This window comes from Tachyglossus aculeatus, chromosome 1 (genome assembly GCF_015852505.1).
Source record: "Tachyglossus aculeatus isolate mTacAcu1 chromosome 1, mTacAcu1.pri, whole genome shotgun sequence".
Classification (NCBI taxonomy): Eukaryota; Metazoa; Chordata; class Mammalia; order Monotremata; family Tachyglossidae; genus Tachyglossus; species Tachyglossus aculeatus.
In genome coordinates this window covers 158,686,868-158,709,288 of record NC_052066.1, presented here as the reverse complement: position 1 = coordinate 158,709,288, position 22,421 = coordinate 158,686,868, and the positions used below count along the sequence as shown (strand labels likewise).

Here is a 22,421-nt window from a genome sequence, read left to right as displayed (position 1 = left end):
CCGCCATCGACCCCCGGCCCACGTCATCCCCCGGGCCTGGAATGCCCTCCCTCTGCCCATCCGCCAAGCTAGCTCTCTTCCTCCCTTCAAGGCCCTCCTGAGAGCTCACCTCCTCCAGGAGGCCTTCCCAGATTGAGCCCCTTCTTTCCTCTCCCCCTCGTCCCCCTCTCCATCCCCCCGCCTTACCGCCTTCCCCTCCCCACAGCACCTGTATATATGTATATATGGTTGTACATATTTATTACTCTGTTTATTTATTTATTTATTTATTTTACTTGTACATTTCTATCCTACTTATTTTATTTTGTTGGTATGTTTGGTTCTGTTCTCTGTCTCCCCCTTTTAGACTGTGAGCCCACTATCGGGTAGGGACTGTCTCTATGTGATGCCAATTTGTACTTCCCAAGCGCTTAGTACAGTGCTCTGCACATAGTAAGCGCTCAATAAATACGATTGATTGATTGATTGATTGATTGATGGGACTGTGTACAACCCGATTTGCTTGCATCCACCCCAGCGCTTAGTACAGTGTATGGCACATAGTAAGAGCTTAAATACCATAATAACAATATTATTATTATTATTATTATTATTACTGCATCAGCTTCCTTGCTGACCTCCCTGTTTCCTGTCTCTCCCCACTCCAGTCCGTACTCCACTCTGTTGCCCGGCTCATTTTTCTACAAAACATTCCTTCCATGCTTCCCCACTCCTCAAACATTTAGAGTGTTTACCCATCTACCTCCACATCAAACACAGACTCCTCATCGTCGGCTTTAAAGCGCTCAATCACCTTGTCCCCTCCCTCCTCCCTTATGTGCTATTATAACCCATCCCCCACAGTTTGCTCCTCTAATGCCAACATACTCACTGTACCTCTATCTCATCTATTTCTCCACCAACCTCTCGCTCATGCTCCACCTCTGGCCTGGAACGCCCTCCCTCTTTATGGCCAACAATCATGCTCCCTACCTTGAAAGCCTTCTTAAAAGCACAACTCCAAGAGGCCTTCCCTAAGCCCTCAATTCCTCTTCTCCCTCTCCCTTCTGTTTCACCCTAGCACTTGGACTGGCACCCTTTATTCACCCCTTCCTCAGTCACCCAACACTTTTGTACACATCTGTAATTTATTTCTATTAATGTCTATCAACCCTCTAGATTGTAAACTCATTGTGGGCAGGGAGCATGACTACCAACTCTGTTATACTGTACTCTCCCAAGCACCTAGTTTAGTACTCTGCACAAAGTAAGTGCTCATTAAATACAACTGATCAACTGACAGTTAAAAAAGCACACAAGCAGCAGAGCCCAGGACAGGCTTTACATATACACCTGGTGGAAAGGTTTCAGTAACACATTGACCACTTCAACCATCAGGGTTAATACACCCTAAAGAGTTTAGCTTCTGAGTTATGAGAATATAAGGCTTTGGTACTGCTAATGAAAAGTTAAAGAGTAACAAAATCATGACAATATACATTTCCCAACTTTACAATTTATCATCCTGGTCAGACTTCAAATGCTGTCGCGTTACCTTTGAACAGTTTCCACCAACTTCTTTCTCATTTTCTCAGCTTGGATTGCAAACAACATTGGCTCCAGAGATTTAGTAGACCTGTTGATATCATCAAAAAATCTTCTTGTCTTGCTAGCACTATGAGACTTGTTTTGGATATGTATATATGACCTCCAAAGAGCATGGTTGCCTGGATACAGCTTTATAGCCTCCGTGAGTGCCTCTCGCAAAGGATTCAGGGGGTAAATACTAACTTTCATGTGATACCTGAGTAGGTTTGTATGCATAAGTGTGACAGTTTCAAGAACACGGGTGAGGCCAGTGACTCCTAGGCCTTCTCCTGGGCTTGGGAATTTCTCTGAAACCAGTTCTTTCAGTTTTTCGGAAGTCTGTTTGTATATCACCACAGCAGCATCAATCCCTACTGTCAAATATTGGAAAACTGCAAAACAGCCAACCAAACTAACCAGAAGACTCGGACAATTAGGTGAAGAGTCAGAAACCAAATTTGTGCTCCAACAGCTATGAAGGGCATGTTCGTAGGCCTTGCGGGCTTTCAAGATGTTCACTGCTAGCACCTGTCCAGAATAAGGCCTAAATGGTCCGTTTTCAGTCAAGTGTGTTAGGATGTGAACTGCACGGGAAGTGACAGTTCCGTCTAGATTCTCCAACAGCTCCGCTTCGAGTTGGGCATAAAGCAGGCTCAGGTCACAAAGACTTGAATTTTTTAATTTTTCTGTTCCTATCATGCTGATTGCTGTATCAAAAACTTTTCTAGCATCTTCTGTGTTCCCAAGTAACCATTCTAGATGGGCAAACTGTTTCCAGAGGGAGAGGTTGTTTCTGTTCTCAGGTTCCTTAAGAAGATTCTTGGCTAGCTTTTTGCATTTTTTTCCTTGGAACTTCAGTTTTTTCTTGTTTTTAATTTGGAGATTCCATGTGACCTATAGGCAAAAGAGGGGGACAAAACTGAAAATGGTACCACTTTCGACTGAAATTCCTTAAATATCATAAAGTTCACATAGAACATACAAATCACCTCTATTACCTCTCTTGTCCTTTGGTGTTCGGATAGTCGCTCTACCTCAGATAGAATAAGCAGTCTTTCATTTAGCTAGACTGTGAGCCCACTGTTGGGTAGGGACCGTCTCTATATGTTGCCAACTTGTACTTCCCAAGCACTTAGTACAGTGCTCTGCACACAGTAAGCGCTCAATAAATACGAATGAATGAATGAATGAATTTAGCATGTAAATCAGGGAAAACGTTTCAGAGGTTACTTTGTGCACAGCACTGTACAGAGTACTTTAGGACAGGACAATAGAGCTAATAGATATGATTCCTAACCTGGAATAACTTAAAGTCTAGTGAGAAAAACAGAAAATAAAATAAATTATAGCCAGGGAGAAGCAAAAGTGTTTAAAAATATGTGCATAATATAAAGGGGGTTGATGGGAAGGGGGTAAAGAACCCAAGTGTTTGAGTGACACGGAAGTACTGGGGTGGCAATACCTGGGGAAAAACAATGGGGGATATGAGAAGTTAATCAAGGAAGGCCTCCTGGAAATAGTGTGATGTATAAGGGTTTTGAAGATGAGGTGAGCAGGATGTGAAGGGAAAGAGAGAGTGCAGACAGGAGAGATGCTGTAAGCAAGGGATCGGTGGCAAGAGAGATGAAAACAAGGTCCAGTGAGTAGGTCGGCTTTGGAGGAGCAAAGCATGCCAGATAAACTGGAGTGGGAGAGGAGTGAGCATACGTGGGAAAGGGAAAGAGTTGACAGGAGTTCCTTGAAGCCAATAGTCAGGGGCTTCGGCTGGATGAGGAGAGGAATGGGTAACCATTGGAGGATTTTGGAGTAGGGAGATGTATGCAAAACAGCGTTCTGGAGAAACATCTGGGCACCAGCAGAAGTGTGAACTGGAGCCAAGGAGGCTGATGCAGTAGTCAACTCTGGATATGACAAATGCTTGGACCAGTGAGGGGGCAGTTTGAATACGGAGAAAGGGATGGGATTCTGGAGGTCTTGTAAAGAAAAAAAAAAACAGGATTTGGTGACTGACAGGGGAGAGAGAGGAGTCAAGGATAAGGCCATGAGTGCAGGCTTGAGAGTTGGGATGATGGTAGTATTATCAACAGTTAAGGGGAGGAAAGGATTTGGAGGGGAAGGTAAAGAGTTCAGTCTTGGACCTGTTGAGCTTAAGGTGTCAGTTGGGCACCTATGTGGAGATGTCATGGAGGAAGGAGAAGATGCAAGATTACAAAGACGGAGAGAGAAGTTAATGAAGCAGATTTGAGAATCATCTATGCACAGCATGATGCTGTGAGAGTGAATAAGAGTGAATTGGCTTCCCAAGGAAGTGGATCTAGAATGAAAATAGAAGAGGACTTAAAATGGAGGTTTGAGGGGTACCCATAGTTAAGGAGTGAAAAAGCTGGCAAATGAGACTGAGAAGGAGCCTCCAGAGAGGTAGAAGAAGAACCAGACGAGGACTGTGTCAGAGAAACCAGGGTTATATGATGCTTCCAGAGGACGGGGTGGCCCATAGTGTGTCAGGGCCTGCTGAGAGGTTGAGGAGAATTAGGATGGAGTAAAGACCGTTATATGTGGTTTCTGGTGACTTTGAAGAGAGCAGTTTCAGTGGAGTGGAGGGAGCAGAAATTAGATAATAGAGGGTTCAGGGGATAGTTGGAGAGGAAATGAAAGCAGCAGGTGCAAACAACCTGTTCAAGGGTGTTTGGACATGAATGGTAGAAGAGAGAAGTGATAGCTGGATGGTGCAGTGAAGTTGACAAAATGTTTTTCTTAGGAGAGAGACTGCATGGGTCTGCTTGAAAGCAGAGGGGAAAGAGTCATTGGGGAGACAGTGGTTGAAGCTGGGCATCAGGGAGGAAGGAAGCATGGATCCAAGTATTTTTATAAGGTAGAAGAGAATGGGGTCGAGGGTGCAGATAGAGGGGGTCAATTTTGAAAGCAGGTGGGAGTTCTCCTCTGGAAAGATGGCCAGGAAGGATGAGAGAGTGGACGTGGGCCTGAAAGGAACTAGTGAAGTTCATCCTTTGGTTTCAATTTTGTTAATGTAGTAGTTGGCAAGATCACTGGTTAGGGGGGAAGCAGCAGGGGTAGTTGGGGAAGTAGTTGGAGAAGCAATGTGGCTTAGTGGAAAGAGCACCAGCTTTGGGAGTCAGAAGTCATGCGTTCTAATCCCGGCTCCACCACTTATCAGCTGTAACTTTGGGCAAGTCCCTTCACTGGGCCTCAGTTACCCCATCTGTAAAATGGGGATTAAGACTGTGAGCCCTACATGGGACAACCTGATTACCTTGTACCTACCCCAGCGCTTCGAACAGTGCTTGGCACATAGTAAGCGCTTAACACCATTATTACTATTATTATTATTTATTATTATTATCACTGGGATGAGAGAGGAGGAATATGAAAACACTGGGGCTTTAAGGAGGGGGTTGAAAGTCAGGAACAGTTGATGGGAGCAGTGCAAGGGGATCGGTAAGGGAGGAGAAGTGTTGCTGAGCAGAGGAAAAGGCAGAGTAATAAGTGAGGATGAATTTCAAACCATTAAGGTCAATCTGGTGCCAGGACTGTGTGCTCCACAATGCGAACACATGAGTGGATGGCGTGTACTGTGGGGGTGATACAGAGCTGGGGGTGTGTACAAGATTGATGGTGGAACAGGGACGGATTTATGCACCAAGTTAGGTAGAAAGCCCAAATGTGGCATGATGGTCTGGCATAAATGAAAGGAATCACGAGATTGAAGGTCTCTGTGGGAGGAGAGGGCAGTTTACCACAGGAGGTGTTTGGGACAGAAGGCATGTAATGCGGTTAATGTGGAAAAAGGGATTTCAGAGTTGGTGAGTTTAGAGATTATACAGTGATCAGGGATGATGACATCTAGTGGATGTGATAGGGTGGATCAAGATGTCAGAGTAGAGGCAGTGTCTAAGGCATCAATCACTAGAATTAAGAGTTGAAATACTGTTTCTTGATGAGCCCTCTATAAACAATCTCATAGATCAAGTAAAATTTGGTAAGCAGGATTCTTTGAAAGCCACAAATTTAAAAATACAATTTGGGAATAAAATATGTACCTTGTTTTCCCAAAAGTCAATACCTACGGTTACCAGCAGAGGGCAGGCCTGTCTCATTTCAGATGGACGTTTAGCAAGGTTTGGATAGAAATCAGAAGAAAAAGAAAATCTCTACTTCTACTCTAAGAGAAATACTACATGCTAACCGATCATGTCATCACACAAGCCTAATCATTAAAAGAGTGAACACATTAACAAGTGTACCACTTATTCCTAAACTTGTGTATATCCGTACAAATTTATTACTATATTTTATTAATGATGCATATATAGCTATAATTCTATTTATTCTGTTGGTATTGACACCTGTCTACTGTTTTTTTTTTTGGTCTGTCTACCCCTTATAATAATAATAATAATAATAATAATGGTATTTGTTAAACGCTTACTATGTACCAAGCACTGTTCTAAGCACTGGGGGGATACAAGGTGATCAGGTTGTCCCACTTGGGGCTCAGTCAATCCCCATTTTACAGATGAGGTAACTGAGGCACAGGGAAGTTAAGTGACTTGCCCAAAGTCACACAGCTGACAAGTGGTGGAGCCGGGATTAGAACCCGTGACCTCTGACTCCCAAGCCCGTGCTCTTTCCACTGAGCCACGCTGCTTCTCTCTGTGACTGTGAGCCTGTTGTTGGGTAGGGACCGTCTCTATATGCTGCCAATCTGTACTTCCCAAGCGTTTAATACAGTGCTCTGCACACAATAAGCACTCAATAAATACGACTGAATGAATGAATGAACTTCAAATAGAAAAAAGCAGAGAACTGCCTATGACTGAGGGGAAAAACCACTGATATTCATAAGAAGCAACACAAATAATGCATGAGAGAAATGTAAAATTTAACCAAGAAGGAATAAGAAAGTCACAGGATCAATGAATAAGAGTTCGGGTTACCTTAGATATTTCATACTGTAACCAAGAGAAGCAGAGATGAGATCTTTCAGTTCCTGAGAACAGAGGCAATATTACACAGAAGACATTCTGAATGAACTCCTCTCCTTCTCTACAATGGCCCATGAGTTGTTGCCTTCTGTTCATCACGTCCATGTGGCCTATGCAACTAACTCCAGAAAACAGTAGGTCAAGGGAAGTCAGCGGCTTGTCATCGGAAAGTCCATTTTCAAAGACGCTGCTTTCATCCATTGCAAGATAGAGGCACGAAGTAGAGAGCTCATATTTGGAAGGGACTCCCAAGAATTGCAGAAATGAAATAATCAGCTGAAATTTGAGCTCCGGGCTAGAGAGTTGGATCAAAGACTCCTCAAGATCATCAAATAATACCTGCAAAGGGGTCAATAAAGGACCAGTGAGTTACATATTCAAGATTTCACTCCACCTCTCCAATGGTTATTCAAAACTACTTTCATAAGAATGGACCTGATGATCCAACATTAACCAAATCACAAAAATGTTTGAGACAATTGCCGGGTTTTCTCATAACATGAACAGAAACTGCAAGCCTCACTGTAGGAAGCCCTTAAGAAAATGAGCAGCATTGTTAGCAGCACTTTGAAATTAGGAAGGAAAGAAAATGAACAAGTTGTGCCAAATGCTTAAAAATCACTTTGATGGGTATTTAAAACCTCACAAGAGATGTTTTGAAACAAAATGGTTCCTGCAGCTATTTTGATAAGTTTCAATTTGTACCTGATTTTAATTATGCCCAAGAAAATACAAAACATTCCTATTTATAGTGTCTTGAGCAAAGCTGCATAAAGAAATCAAAATGCATGCTTAAAACCAGATAAATGAAACATAAGTGAATGGAGAAAGAAATTGCAGTTAATGGACTCCATTAATAGCATTTTCAAGATCCCTCTAGGACACGGTAATTGATTTAACAGGATGTTTTCCAAACTAAGGACTATGTGGCCTCTGCATGAGTCACTATGACCATCTGTTTGAGCCTCAGTGGTGGAAAGGGCAAAGTTTTTAAGAACCATTTCCCTTCAAGCTGCTGCACTGCCACTACACTCATTCACATACCCTCCCTCCTCATGACTCCATTGTAAATGGGGCCTTCATCGCTGGCTGCTCTCAGCCAAGAGAGGAGGACAGGGCAGGAACATGACAGCTGGATCAACAATGCTGTAACTAGTTCAGACCAATGGCCCTCCCAGCCCAGGAACTGTTTTCAACAAAGGCAACAATATGTTTGAAGGAACGGTGCATTGGTAGCCCTCCTGGACATCCATCTAGCCCTAGCCCTAAATTCTAAAGTACTCCATTATGGGCTCACATGCTTTTTTCTGGTTAATACTCCAGATGCTCAAAGTTAGCTTCAGTGGATGGTGGACATAACCTTACAGTCACAATGCTATTCCAACTACTACTCTGAGTAGTGAGAATTGATCTGATAATGGGAGATAAAGCCTCACATGACAGTAGTGGCTCAAAGCCACAGAAATTCCCATTCCTGATTTGCTCAAGTAATTCTGAATTTTCAAAACGACCACTGCCATAACCACAAATTGTCAAAATCTGATTTGGCAATCGCCCAATCTGTAACAACAGGTCACATCCAGGTAATATGGACCCTAGCTTGCTCACTCCTCATTCTTGCCAAGACGGAAACCTGGCTCTCACCAAATGACACTGTCTCCCCTGCCACTTTCTCTCACTCACCTTTCCACTCCCAAGGGGATTGGGAGAGGACTCAGGCTGCTCTTCACCCCATAGAATGTTGCTTTTCTGCCCTCCCAGGCCCTCCTTTTTCTTTCTCTTCCTTCTAATAACACATTGTCCACCTTGACCACCCTCTGTAGCTATTAGTTACTGTCATGTACCATCAACTGGTCCCACTTTTGCAATTTTTTTTATAGATTCTGATGCTCTTCTCTTCTCACTTTCCTACTCCTCCTTTTCTGATTCTTGCTGATGAGCACTCTGACTATAAAACAGTTTTCTTTCACTTCTCAACTTTGAACTCACGCTTCATCCCACCCCAATTACCCACCAGCATGGACACACACCAGATCTAATCACCTAGGAACATGGTCTACCTCTAATCTCACAAACTCTGACCTACCATTACCTGATCACCTCCTCCTCTAACCTGCCTCTTCACTTACACCTTGTCTGTCTGTTGCCGAACTGTACTTTCCAAGCTCTTAGTACAGTGCTCTGCACACAGTAAGTGCTCAATAAATGATTGAATGAATGAACCTCACTTCAAGGAACTTGGTCTTTACTTCCACCATGTCCTACATACCCTTGGAGAAGCAGCATGGCCTAGTGGAAAGAGCATAGGGCGGGTGACAGAGGCCCTGGGTTCCAATCAAAGCTCTGCCATTTGAGTGCTGTGTGACTTTGGACAAGTCACTTATCTTCTCTGTGCCTCAGTTTCCTCATCTGTAAAATGGGGAATACCTGTTCTCCCTCCCATTTAGACTGTGAACCCCGTGTTGTACAAGCACTGGGTCCAACCTGATTATCATTGACCCCAGCACTAAGTAGAGTTTTTGGCTCAGAGAAGTGCTTAACAAATAGTATTATTATTGCTACTCTGAACCACCCCATTTATATCAAACTATCACCTCTCCAAACCCTCTTTTCTTGATGCAAAAGTACACATCCATCAATCAAGCAATGGTATTTATTGAACGTTTATAGTGTATAGAACATTGTACTAAGCGCTTGGGAAAGTACAGCACAACAAAGTTGGCAGAGGAAATCCCTGCCCACAAGGCCCTTAGGGTCTACAGGGAGAGGGAGGCATTAAAGTAGATTAGGGACAGGGGAAATAAAAAAGGATAAGAATATTTACATAAGTAATATGGGGCTGAGGTGAGCATCAACGTGCATAAAGGAAGCAGCATGGTCTACTGGAAAGCGCATGGGTCGGAAAATAAGGAGCTGGGTTCTAATCCTGACTCTGCCACTTGTCTGCTGTGTGACCTTGGGCAAGTCACTTAATGTCTCTGTGTGCCAGTTTCCTCAACTGTAAAATGGGGACTCAATACCTGTTCTCCCTCCTACTTAAACTGTGAGCCCCATATGAGACTGGGCCTGTGTCCAACCTGATTAACTTGCCAGCACTTAGAAGAGTGTTTGACACATAGTATGCACTTAAATAATAACAATAATAACAACACAGCCAAGTGCATAATTGACACAGAGGGGAGAGAGGAAATGTGTTACTTGGGGAAGGTCTCATGGAAGAGATGTGACTTTAGGAGGGATTTGAAGGTGGAGAGGGTGGTGGTCTGTCAGATATGAAGGGGAAGGGACTTCCAGGCCAAAGGGAGAATGTGAGCAAGGAGTTGGTGGCAGGGATAGATGAGATCAAGAGTAGGTTGGTGTTAGCGGAGAGAAGTGTGTGGATTAGGTTGTAATAGGAGATAGCAAAGTTAGGTAAGAGGGACTGTAGACTCCTTTAGTCTCCTTCACTGGCTTCTCTTTCAGCTTGGAGCCCCTAAAATTGCATCTGCATACTTAAGAAAGGAAGCTAGCAGACTGTGGTACACTGCCCTGGTTGAGAACACCTATTCTTACTTTTCCATATGAAAGCACTTGCAATCCAGGCTTGACAGAAAGACAAGTCGGTCTATTTGTAAGACTTCAGGATCAGGCTTTCTGTGGGATGTGATGGCGTTGGGGTCAGGGGAGTCTTCCCAAGTCAGAAGAGCCTGCCCTTTTGTTCATCTCCCCTAAGTCAGGGTTTCTGATGTTTGCATCTGAACCACAATCACTTAGAAAATGATCCCAAATGACAGCAAACTGTGATACAGTGGAAGCCTCTTTCAAAGGTGAAGGTGCGCATCAAATTTAATTATGCCCTTTTATCATTCAGCAGATAAAGGGACACTTTTGACAGGGAGTTTTGGATCATGTCAATATGGAAAATAGAGCCTACATTAATTATCAATCAATAAAATGGAGTATTTCTGCAGGAGGCAAACTGCAGAAGAAATGTGAGAGGGGCAGCTTACATAATGAAAGAATCCTAACCAACAAAGACTTAATTTTTGATAGAATGTAGGTCATGGTGGATCTTTCCAAGTCCTTAAGAAACATCTTTCAATTTCTGGGCTAGCTCAATTCTGAGCCATATTTCTGAGGCTGTCAGGAAATACGTTCATTTGTCCAGCACTGCACAAGGATGGAGCTGATAATGCAGAGACCCGGGAGCAGGAATAGAGGCCAGTAATTGCACACTTCACCCTGGTTGTGGATTGGTCACCAGATGCTGATTGCTTTGAGTCAATACTGAGTAAAGCCAACTCTGAAACTGCATAGCGAATCACCCAAGTCTGTCAAAAATACTCTATGGAACATCCACAGACTTTTCTTCAGAAGGATAGAACTGAATGGAAATTAGGAAAAAAAGGAAAAAAAAAAAAGGTGTCCCCAAATTCTTGATGGAATTTTTACCTGCCTCTCTGGGTCTTCGCAGTCCTCATCAGTCTGCTTTTTGGTTTTGTCTGGGCGCCAGGGTAGCCAGTGTCTTAGTTCACGAGAACGTTCAACATTTAACCAGATCTGCCACTTGGGTAGAGTTTTATCCTTTATTTCTTCATCATCTTCTTCTGGATCATCATCTTCATCCTCATCTAGACAAAAACCGAAAAACTCAATGTAATTACACACTTAGCTTTTAAGCAAATAAAACTGAAATGACCAGTACCCTACAGTGCAACTCCAGGTCACATACTAAGATTGATTTGACTTTTAAAAGATATTGGAATTTTTTTGGCCAGTGGCATCAGCACTTGTAGCCTGTGAATTGATTTTCAGCTCTGCTCATTTAGACTTGTTGGGAAATGTGCAGTCAATTCAAGACATCCGATAATTCATTTTATTTTTTCTCAATTAGAACAGGCTCAATAATGAATCATTTGCAAATTTCCATTTAAAGTACCCTGCAGATCTGAGTGAAAAGGAGGAAGAATAAATTAGTTTGAACAGCATCTCAATGCCAAATATTCTGACCCAAAGTTTTGCTGCACATACCAAAAGCAAGAAGAATAAGGCTAGAGAAGCTCCAAAAGTCTTGCTACTCTTACGTCAGTACTCTTCTCCTAAAGCAGTGTAGTCTAGGGGAAAGATCACAGGTATGACAGTCAGAGGACCTGAGTTCTCATCCGGACTCGGACAATTGCTTGCTGTGTGACCTTGAGCAAATTATTTAGTATCTCGGTGCCTCTGTTTCCTCAGCTTGTAAAATGGGGATTCATAACCTATTCTTCCTCCTACTTAGAATGGGAGCCCCATGTGGAACAGAGACTGTGTCCAACCTAATTAACTTGTACCTACACCAGCGTTTAGAACAGTGTTTGACACTTAGTAAGCGCTTTAACAAGAGGGCTCCTGAATACAGACCTGCCCTGGGTAGTCATCACACTCATCAGACCCAGGAATAAGATGTAGCTTCTTAAATGTCACAGAACTATAAAATAATAAAACTGGAAAGGATAGGGTGTCTTGGCCCAGCCCCCTGCATTCACACAGGTGGAGGGCAAAACAATCCATAATGTCCATTTGTTTCTTTAACTATCATCAGCCTTTATCGGTGTTCTATCACCCTGCCAGTTAATTATGACCTTCTGATGCCTCTTCTGCTTATTTAACCCCATTTTCTCTTGCCTTTTTTTTCTTAATGGTATTTGTTAAGCCCTTACTATGTGCCAGTCACTATATTAAGCACTGAGTAGATAAAAGTTACTCAGATTAGACACAGTCCATGTCCCACATGGGGCTCACCATCTTAATCCACAGTTTACATATAAACTGTGGCATAGAGAAGTTAAATGACTTACCCAAGGTCACAGCAAACAAATGGCAGAGCCAGAATTAGAACCCAGGTCCTTCTTCCTCCCAGGCCCATGCTCTAGCCACTAGACCACATTGCTTCTCAATAGTCATGAAGGAGAGCTTAGCCCTCAGTAAACACGGAGAACAGGTCAGCACTTTTCCCATAGAAACCCTTCATAAACTTAAAAAGAATTAAATCACCCCTTAATCTTCCCTTCTCCAGACTAAATGGGCCCAATCCCTATGCTCTTTCCTCATGGAATCTATTCTTCAACTCTTTGATCATATTTCATTACTCCTTATCTATACCCTCTCCAATTTTCCTACAACTTTTTCAAAGCATGATGCCCGAAACTAAACACAATTCTCTAATAACGGTCTGATCAGTGCTGAAAATAATAAGAGGATTACTTCCCAACTGTTACACATCACACTGTTTATAAAGCCCAGGAACATGTGAACTTCTTTAAATACCACAATGCACTGCTGACTCATGGAGAGCTTGTCACTGATTATGATTCTGAAGTATTTTTCTCCTGTGCTTATGCCTAGCCAGTCTTTCCCCATTACATTAGTTGTTCTTTGTCCCTACTGAACTTCACCCAGATTTTGTAGCCCATTTCCCTAATGAATCAATCAACCAATGGTATCTACCACTGATTGACTGAAGCAATGTGGTCTAGTGGAAAGAGTATGGGCCTGGTAATCAGAAGGTTATGGGTTCTAATCCTGCTCTGCTGTCTACTGTGTGACCTTGGGCAAGTCACTTCATTTCTCTGTACCTCAGTTATGTCATCTGTAGAATGGGGATTAAGACTGTGAATCCCATGAGGGACAGGGACCGTGTCCAACCTGACACGTATCTACTCCAGGAGTTAGTGCAGTGCCTAGCAGAGTAAGCACTTAAATACCACAAAGTAAACAAACAAGAAAAACTGATTGTGTGCATAATCATAATAATAATGATCGTATTTGTTAAGTGCTTACTATGCGTCAGGTACTGTACTGAGAGCTTAGGTACAGCACAGAGGGTTGGACACAGTCCCATCCCACATAGGACTCACAGTCTTAATCCCAATCTGTTGCAGATGAGGTAGCTGAGGCACAGGGAAGTTAAGTGACTTGTCCAAGGTCATTTACCACCAAGTGGTGGAGCTGGGATTAGAACCCAGGTGCTTCTGACTCCCAAACCCACGCATTATCCATTAGGTCACACTGTTTCTCTACTGTACTAAGTGTTTGACAGAATACAATGCAACAAAATTTGTAGACTCATCCCCTGCCCACAAGGACCTTACAATCTAGAGAGGGAGACAGACAATAATTACACAAAACAAATTACAAATATGTACATAAAGGTGGTGGGGCTGAGGGTGGAGTGGATATCATGTGCTCAAAGAGTACAGATTCAACCACAAAGGTGACACAGAAGGGAGGGGGAATCAAGGAGAAAAGGGCTTAATCAGGCAAGGCCTCTTAAAGGAGATGTGATCTTAAGAAGGTTTTGAAGGTGGAGACAGTGGCAGGCTGTGAAGCACCATGAGCAAGCAGGTGCTAGTGGGGTAAGTGTGCAGGTAGGGCTGAAATAGGAGGGGGCGAGCTGATTAGATGCTTTAAAGTCGATGGTAAGGAGTTTCTATCTAATGTGGAGGTGTGTGAGCAACCACTGGAGGTTCTTGAGGAATGGGGAGATATGGACTGAATGTGTTCTCAGACAAATGAACCAGAGAGCAGCAGAGTGAAACATGAACCATAGTTGGGAAAGACAGAAACAGAGAGGTCAGGAAGAAGGCTGCGGAATTCAGTAGTGAAGGGGATACAAGATAAGTGCTTGGATCGGGGAAGTAGTAGTTTTGATGGAGCGGAAAGGGTGAATTTTAGTGATGTAGTGAAGATTCAACCAACAGGATTTGGTGATAGATTTAATATGTGGGTTGAATGAGATTAGTAGACGATAAAGCCATGGTTACAACCTTGTGAGATAGGATAGTGGTAGTGTCTATAGTGAAGGGAAAGACTGAAGGAGGAGAGGTTGTAGAGAACATAAGGAGTTCTGTTTTGGATACGTTTAGTTTGCAGTGTCAGTGCTTAAAGGATTCAAATCCAAGTGTAAGGGCAATGGAGAAGGGAGAGGGAACAGGGGAAATGAAGGCTTAGTCTGCGAAGGCCTTTTGAAGATGTGATTTTAACGAGGCTCTGAAGGTGGGGAATGTGGTGGCCTATCAAATTGGGAATTCCAGACCAGAGCCAGGATATGGGCGAGAGGTTGCCAGCAAGAGAGTTGAGATCAAGATACAGTGAGTAAACTGGCACTAGAGGAGTAAAGCGAGCAGGCTGAATTGTAGAAGGAAATTGGTGAGATGACATAGGAGGGGGCAAGGTGACTGAGTGCCTTAAAAGTAGTGGTTAAGGAGTTTCTGTTCAATGTGGAGGTGGATGGGAATCATTGGAGGTTCTTAAGGAGTGAGGAAATATGCACTGAATTGTTTAGAAAAATAATCCAAGCAGCAGGAGTATGGACTGGAGTAGGGAGAGGAAGGAGGCAGAGAAGTCAGCAAGGATGCTGATGCAATAGTCAAGGTGGGATAGGATAAGTACAAAGAAAGATATAAAGCCATAAGTGGTGATGATGGTCCTAGGCCCTTTTCCCTAGGAGAGGTATTTGTCCTCATGACTTACTCCATTCTGCCTCCAATAATGCCTCCATATTCCTCCAGATGGAGGTTATCAATCTCCACTTCTCATACCATCCTAATCTCCCCCTCTTCAAAGCTTTTCTGAAGGCACATCTCCTCAGAAGTCTTTCCTGATGAAGACCTCCTTTCCTCTTCACCCACTCCCTTCGGTGTCACCTTGACTTGCTCCCCACCCGCCTAGCCCCACAGCACTTATGTACTTATTTGTAATTTATATATTTATATTAATATCTGTCTCCCCCTCTAAACTGTAAGCTCGGTGTAGGCAGGGAATGTGTCCGTTTATTGTTAAACTGCACTCTCCCAAGCGCTTAATACAGTGCTCTGCACATGATAAGCACTCAGTAAAAACAACTGACTGAGTCAGTGAACAGCTGCAAGCAGTAGGTACTGGGTACCTTTCAGAAGAAGCCATATCTTCATGTACTTTGCTACCTCAGATTAAGTTTTTAAAGTACCCTAGGTAGGGTCACTGAGAATGAGTGTTCTATAAATGCCACCTAATAATTATTTTTATAATATTCCTAAAAAGGCAAATATTTTTAAACGATCTGTCAGCTTGTGAGCTGCAAAGGGAACAAAAAAGGCTGCCTTAAATATACTCTAAAAATAGAAAGAAAGCTAGCAAGAAGGTTACACATTCTTCAGGAACCATCTATAAAAGGATACATGAAAGTAACTTATTCTGGAAAGAAACTTAAATCTCAAATTTGTAATTCACCACAGGAATGTTAGTCGACTAACCGACTTTTACGGCTTCAAACACGTGACGGAATGAGAAGAAACACCCTGTACTTGCTCCTACCTTCTTGCATTTTGACATTTAGAAGTTAGGGGAGTGTTCTCAGCCTACTGACAAACAGCAGTGTATATCACAAATGACAGAGGGGAAAAAAATGAATCAATCATTGACAGCCCCCTCATCAAAATAACTGAGTGGCTTACCAGGCTTGACCTCGATCCAGCCTCCCCTCTCTTGCTGATGCATCCACGCTCTCCAGCCTCTTGCTCCTTTTTCTCCTACCCGAGGCTCTCCACTGTCCCAAAAAGGTTCAAAGAATTCCACCTGAGAAATGTACGAGGCACAGATGTTACAGGGCAAAGTTGATGTCCATGGATGCCGGACAACCATGAAGAGTTTCCAATTCAGATATGAAAATGTGAGCTTTTTAAAACTTAGAAGGCGGGTGGCGGACGAGGGTTCTGGGAGCCAGGTGGAGCATGTAGCGAGGAAAGGTGTTTTCAGTATTTCAGTGTTGGGGCAAGACTGCAGAAAAGACTGTGCAGCAGCCCAGGGTGGGAAGAGACCTGCATGGTTAGATGAGCAGTCCTGGGCTTGCAACAAATGTCCGAGGCTGCAATAGTCATCCCAGAAATAAGGGTGTATGGAACCATTTTCCAACCTTTTCCCCCATGATGCCTGCTCAGATTTGGGCAGTGGAAGCTCTGACGAACCCCATGCACAGGACCCTGGAAAGTCTCAGGAGGACCAGGATTGCGAATTCAGCTCCTTGTCACTTATCTATTCACCCAAGTTCAATTTGTAGGCTCCTTTGGCAAGTGGCAATTTATATGGCAACCTAAGTGTAGGAACTTTTAGCTTAAAGAAAAACCAAGTGAATGGAGCAAAAGTAATATCTGATCAGGCGTTAACAGATAGCAAGAATTTTAGAAGTAGCAAGGCAATATTGAATACATTTTACCAAAAAGATGCTAACATCAACCAGCAAGCTGCCAGCCGGGGACAGCACAGGCAGTGAGATTAATACAATTATTCAGGTTGACCATTTACTAATTTTGGATAGATTTGGTTAGAGCAAGACTAACTGATATTTGAACCTCAAATATCAAATCCTTAAACAAGAAGCAGCATTACCTAGTGGTAAGAGCATGGGCCTTGGAGTCAGAGGACCTGGATTCTAATCCAGGCACTGCCACTTGTCTGCAGTTTGACCTTGGGCAACTCACAACTTCCCATTCCTCAGTTTTCCTCTTCTATAAAATGGAGATTAAATCCTAGTCTCTCCTATTAAGACTGTGAGCCCCAGGGACTGTGTCCAATCTGAGTACCTTATTATCTACCTTAGGGTTTAGTACAATACTTGGTACTCAGTAAGTGCCTAATGAATACCATTTGGGAAAAAAAAGCAGAAAGAAGATTTGAGTTTATGAGGGCTAACATTCTGTCTATCCATACACTGTCTCTACACTCTATGAAAGGAATTTGTAAAGGGTCCTGCACATCACTGGGACCAGTCAATGAAAAGGCAGTAGCTGGCTGAATGGCAGGCAAAAAAAAATAAATCTGTCAATCAGTAGTATTTCCGGAATAGTTACTTTGTGCAGAGTACTATATTAAATGCTTTAGAGAGCATAATACAATTGGTAGACATGATCCAGCAGAAGAGCTTACAGTCTAGAAGAGGAACTTAAAGTCCACCTACATATTCATAGTTTCCAGGTCACTGCCTGGCCTAAAAGAGACACCTGATAATCAATAGGATTTAGTGACTCACTTTCCCATCACTGTTGACAGCACCACCATCCTTCCTGTCTCACAAGCCTGTAACCTTGGCACTATCCTTGACTCCTCTCTCTCATTCCACCCTCATATTCAAGCCATCACTACATTTTGTCATTTCTACCTTCACAACATCGCCAAAATCTGCCCCTTAGTCTCCGTCCAAACTGCTGCCACATTAATGCAAGCACTTATCCTATCCTGCCTTGATTATTGTATCAGTCTCCTTGCTGACCTCCCTGCACCCTGTCTCTCCCCACTCCAGTCCATACTCCATTCTGCTGCCTGAATCATTTTCCTTCAAAAATGTTCAGACAATGTTTCCCCACACCTCAAGAAACTCTAGTGGTTGCCCAACCATGATTGGCTTTAAAATACTTAATCACCTTGACTCCTTCTACCTCACCTCGCTACTCTCCTATCACAACCCAGCCCACATACTTCATTCCTCTAATGCTATCCTTCTCTCTGTACCTCGATCTAGTCTACATCGCCGCCAATCCTTGCCCACATCCTACCTCTGGCCTGGAACGTTCTCCCTCCTGTCAGATAGATAACTGCTCTTCCCTACTTGAAAATCTTATTGAAGGCACATCTCTTCCTAAAAGTCTTCAGTGACTAAGCCCTCCTCTCCTCCCACTCCCTTCTGCACCACTTTTACTTGCCCCTTCATTCATCCTCCCTCCCAACCCCGCAGCACATATGCATATCTGTAAGTTACCTATTTTATTTATTTATATTAATGTCTGTCTTCCCTCTACACTATGAGCTCATCGTGGACAGGAATGTGTCTGTTTATTGTTATATTGTATTCTCCCAAGCCCTTAGTACAGTGCTTTGTACACAGTAAACACTCAAAAAATACAACTGAATGAATAATAATAACAATAACAATAATAATAATGGCATTTATTAAGCACTTACTATGTGCAAAGCACTGTTCTATGCACTGGGGAGGTTACAAGGTGATCAGGTTGTCCCAAAGGGGGGCTCACAGTCTTAATCCCCATCGTACAGATGAGGTAACAGGCACAAAGAAGTTAAATGAGTTTCCCAAAGTCACACGGCTGATAATTGGCAGAGGCAGGATTTGAACCCATGACCTCTGACTCCAAAGCCCGTGCTCTTTCCACTGAGCCACGCTGCTTCTCATGAATGAATGAAAGAATGAATGAATGAATGGAGTAGAGGATAATACCAAGGTTAAAGGCTTGTGAAGTACAGAGGATAGTGGAATTGCCTACAGTGATGGGAAAGACAGAGAGAGCACAGGGTTTGGGTGGGAAGACAAGGAGTTCTGTTTTGTACATGTTTAGATTGAGGTGTCGGTGTGCCATCCAAATAAAGATATCCTGAATTATAATAATAGTATTTGTTAAGTACTTACTGTGTGTCAAGCACTGTGCTAAGTGCTGGGGTAAATGCATGATACTTAGGTCCCACATGGGGCTCAGAGTTTAAGTACAAGGGAAAACAAGTTATTTAATCCCCACTTTGCATATGAGGGAACTGACACACAGAAGTGAAGTGACTTGCCCAAGGTCACAGCAGGTAAGGGCTGCAGCTGGGATTAGAAGCCAAGGTCCTCTGACTCTCAGGTCCACACTCTATCCACTAGACCATGTTGTTTCTGGGAAGGCAAGAGAAAATGTGAGACTGCAGAGAAGGAGGACTGGGGAAGTAGATTTGGGAATCATCCACAAAGAGATGGTAGTTGAAGCCACGGGAGCAAGTGAGTTCCCCAAGGGAGTGAGTGTAGATGGGAACAAGGACAGAGCCTTGAGAGACTCCCACAGTTAGGGGGTGAGAAGCAGAGGAGGAGTCTGTGAAAGATTCTGAGAAGGAGCAGCTAGAGAGATAGGAGGAGAAACAGGATAGGTCAGTGTAAGTGAAGCCAAGGTTGGATAACGTTTCAAAGAGAAGAGGGTGGTCCACAGGGTCAAAGGCATCTGTGAGGTCCAGGAGGATTAAGATGGAGTAGAGGCCATTGGATTTGGCAAGGGAGAGATCACTTGTGACCTTAGAGAAGGCAGTTACAGGGGAGTGAAGGGGTTCAAGGAAAGAACTGAAGGAGAGGAAGTGGAGACAGTGGTTGTAGACAACTCAATTAAGGAGCTTGGAGAGGAATGGTAAGAGGAAAATGGGGTGATAACTATGGGGACTCATGGGAGGGATTTTTTTTTTAAAAAAAAAGGGGATTCATGAAAATCTTTGAAAGTAGAGGGGAAGAAGCCACTAGAAAGTGAACATTTGAAGATAATGCTCAGGGAGGAAAGAAAGGAGAGGATTTTGTTAAGGTGTGAATGTATGGGGTTGGAGGCAAGGTGGAAAGGGTAGATTTTGAGAGGAGGAGGGAGACCTCTTAAAATACTGCTTGAAAATCAATCAATCAATCATATTTATTGAGTGCTTACTGTGTGCAGAGCACTGTACTAAGCGCTTGGGAAGTACAAGCTGGCAACATATAGAGACAGTCCCTACCCAACAGCGGGCTCACAGTTTAGAAGGGGGAGACAGAGAACAAAACCAAACATACTAACAAAATAAAATAAATAGAATAGATAGGTACCAGTAAAATAGAGTAATAAATATGTACAAACACATATACAGGTGCCGTGGGGAAGGGAAGGAGGTAAGATGCGGGGGATGGAGAGGGGGACGAGGGGGAGAGGAAGGAAGGGGCTCAGTCTGGGAAGGCCTCCTGGAGGAGCTGAGCTCTCAGTAGGGCCTTGAAGGGAGGAAGAGAGCTAGCTTGGCGGATGGGCAGGGGGAGGGCATTCCAGGCCCGGGGGAGGACGTGGGCCGGGGTCGATGGCGGGACAGGAAGGCTGAGTCGGTGCAAATGAGGTTGTCGTTAATGTAACTTGGTGATAACAAGGGCCTTTTTCCGGGGGGGGGGCGGGAGGAGTCAGTCAGGACTGGACCGGGAAGGGGGGTTGGGGGGCACTATAAGGAAGGTCGCTTAAGTGTGGGGGGGTGGAAGCAGGGGGTGTCTATGGCAGCGCTCGGAGGACAGGAGCCTTCTGGGAGCAGCAGGGGCCACGCGGTGTGATGAAAAGATGGGAGAGTTGAAGAAGGGGCAGGAGGGAGGGACTGGAGAGAAGCAGGGCAGATTTTTGGGAAGTGTGAAAGGGTGATAAACATGACAGTACAATAAATTGGCAGTTAAGTTGGTGGAAATTTCAGGAAGCCTCAGCCGTATGTGGGTGTAGCCTTTTGGGGGTTTTACCAAAGGGGTATTTGACCCAAACTGCCACATGTGGTGGCAGCAGGAAGAAACAACTGTTCCTGAACCACCACAGAGAAGGAGAAATAATAACGATGCTATAACTTCATTTCTTGTCATCTTCCTTTTAGGCTTTTAGTTCATTGCAGCCACCAGAGGTGTGGTGAGGTGTGTGTGCCTTGTTCGTCTTGGACCCATTTTACTCAGGGTCCAAGATGAACAAGGTATACCTCACCTGCCCTTCATTTCCACATTACAAAGCCTACCTTTTCACTGTACCAAAACTCCTTTATTAGTATATACACCTGAGCTTTTAGCTTCCAAAATCAGCTGTGACTAGGTTCCTTAATTAGGTTTCCTGAAATATTCAGTTTTAACTAGGAATGGCATCAGGAAAATATAATGAAATCTTTCATTTTGATGATCTACCATTTTTTAAAACCCCAAACACATCAGCCTTCCATGAACTTCTTATGAGATAAATTTAAAATAAGTCAAAATAGAAAATATTACCTGTCTTCTTGTGGACAAATCTTTCATACTGTCAGGTTTGAAGAAAGTAAAGTCAATCATTGCTTGAAACAAAGAAACTGCTTTCTCCGAGTAGCCAGTCTGTCTAAGAAAATGACACTGTTGAACGAAGAGTGCTGTGAAATAGAGAAAGAGGGAGGGAAAAAAAGAAACATTACTGAAATTGAGAAATGTGCTTTTTAAGACTGTAAGACACCTTAGGTTTAAGAGAAGAATATCACTGCAATGAAGCAACAACTGAGAAGAGTTATTTACACTTCAGAAAATCTTCAAGTAAATATTAACAATTTTCATGTAAGAACAGCAACAAATATAGACTAATCTCTTCAAACAGAAGTTATTAATTCTCAAAACTAGACTTTTATAGGAACATCAAAGCATCAATGTGAAAATAAGCTATGACGTAAATATCTCTATAAAAATATTAAAATGATTACAGTGCATTAAAGACTTTTCCAAAACCAAAAAGGGGGAAAGGAAAAAAATTTAGCCACCCTGGGAACTTAAATTAACAGTAGAGGGCATTATTCACCAGAAATTTTCACCACAGATTTAAAATGAAAGAATGAATAAATCAAGGTAAAACAAACAAAAATTTGAATGTTTGTTGTAACTGCAGCATAAAAGAACAATAAATTATAAAGGGACAACTCAATACTATAAGTGCATTCTCTTAAATGTACAAAAATTCAGTGCTATTCAATGCTATTTATTGCCTCCTGTGTGCAGAGTGCTGTACCAAGAGCTTGGGAGAGCAGATTACAACAGCATATTATCCAGCCACAAAGACCTTGCAAAGCCAGTAAAATACTTTTCTCTAAAGAACTGAACAAATACCAGGAGGATCACTGCATTTTTAAGCTTTTAACATAAATTATTTCCTGAAGAAGAATGTTGCAGGCACCAACATTTGCTTTGAGAAATCAAATTTTTCAACCAAGTTCAGTCACGTAATACCCTCCAATGCTTTAAACTTTGTCTAGAATTCACTGACCCAAGTGAAACCTAAAATGTGGACAGAATTTATAAATTGGATAAACTGAGCTAAAGATAGACCTAAATAACTA

The 22,421-nt window shown here is 43.0% G+C and overlaps 1 protein-coding gene across 1 annotated transcript in view; it reads right to left on the bottom strand.

Annotated features, from left to right (window-relative positions):
- Window positions 1-22,421, bottom strand: part of NRDE2 (NRDE-2, necessary for RNA interference, domain containing) — a 66,035-nt gene that overhangs the window by 9,906 nt on the left and 33,708 nt on the right. The window contains exons 7-11 of the mRNA XM_038746509.1: window positions 21,337-21,470; window positions 16,022-16,142; window positions 11,001-11,179; window positions 6,522-6,908; window positions 1,535-2,460 (exon numbers count right to left, since the gene is read on the bottom strand). Of these exons, the coding sequence (XP_038602437.1) occupies window positions 1,535-2,460; window positions 6,522-6,908; window positions 11,001-11,179; window positions 16,022-16,142; window positions 21,337-21,470 (1,747 nt within the window). The remainder of the gene's footprint in view (window positions 1-1,534; window positions 2,461-6,521; window positions 6,909-11,000; window positions 11,180-16,021; window positions 16,143-21,336; window positions 21,471-22,421) is intronic.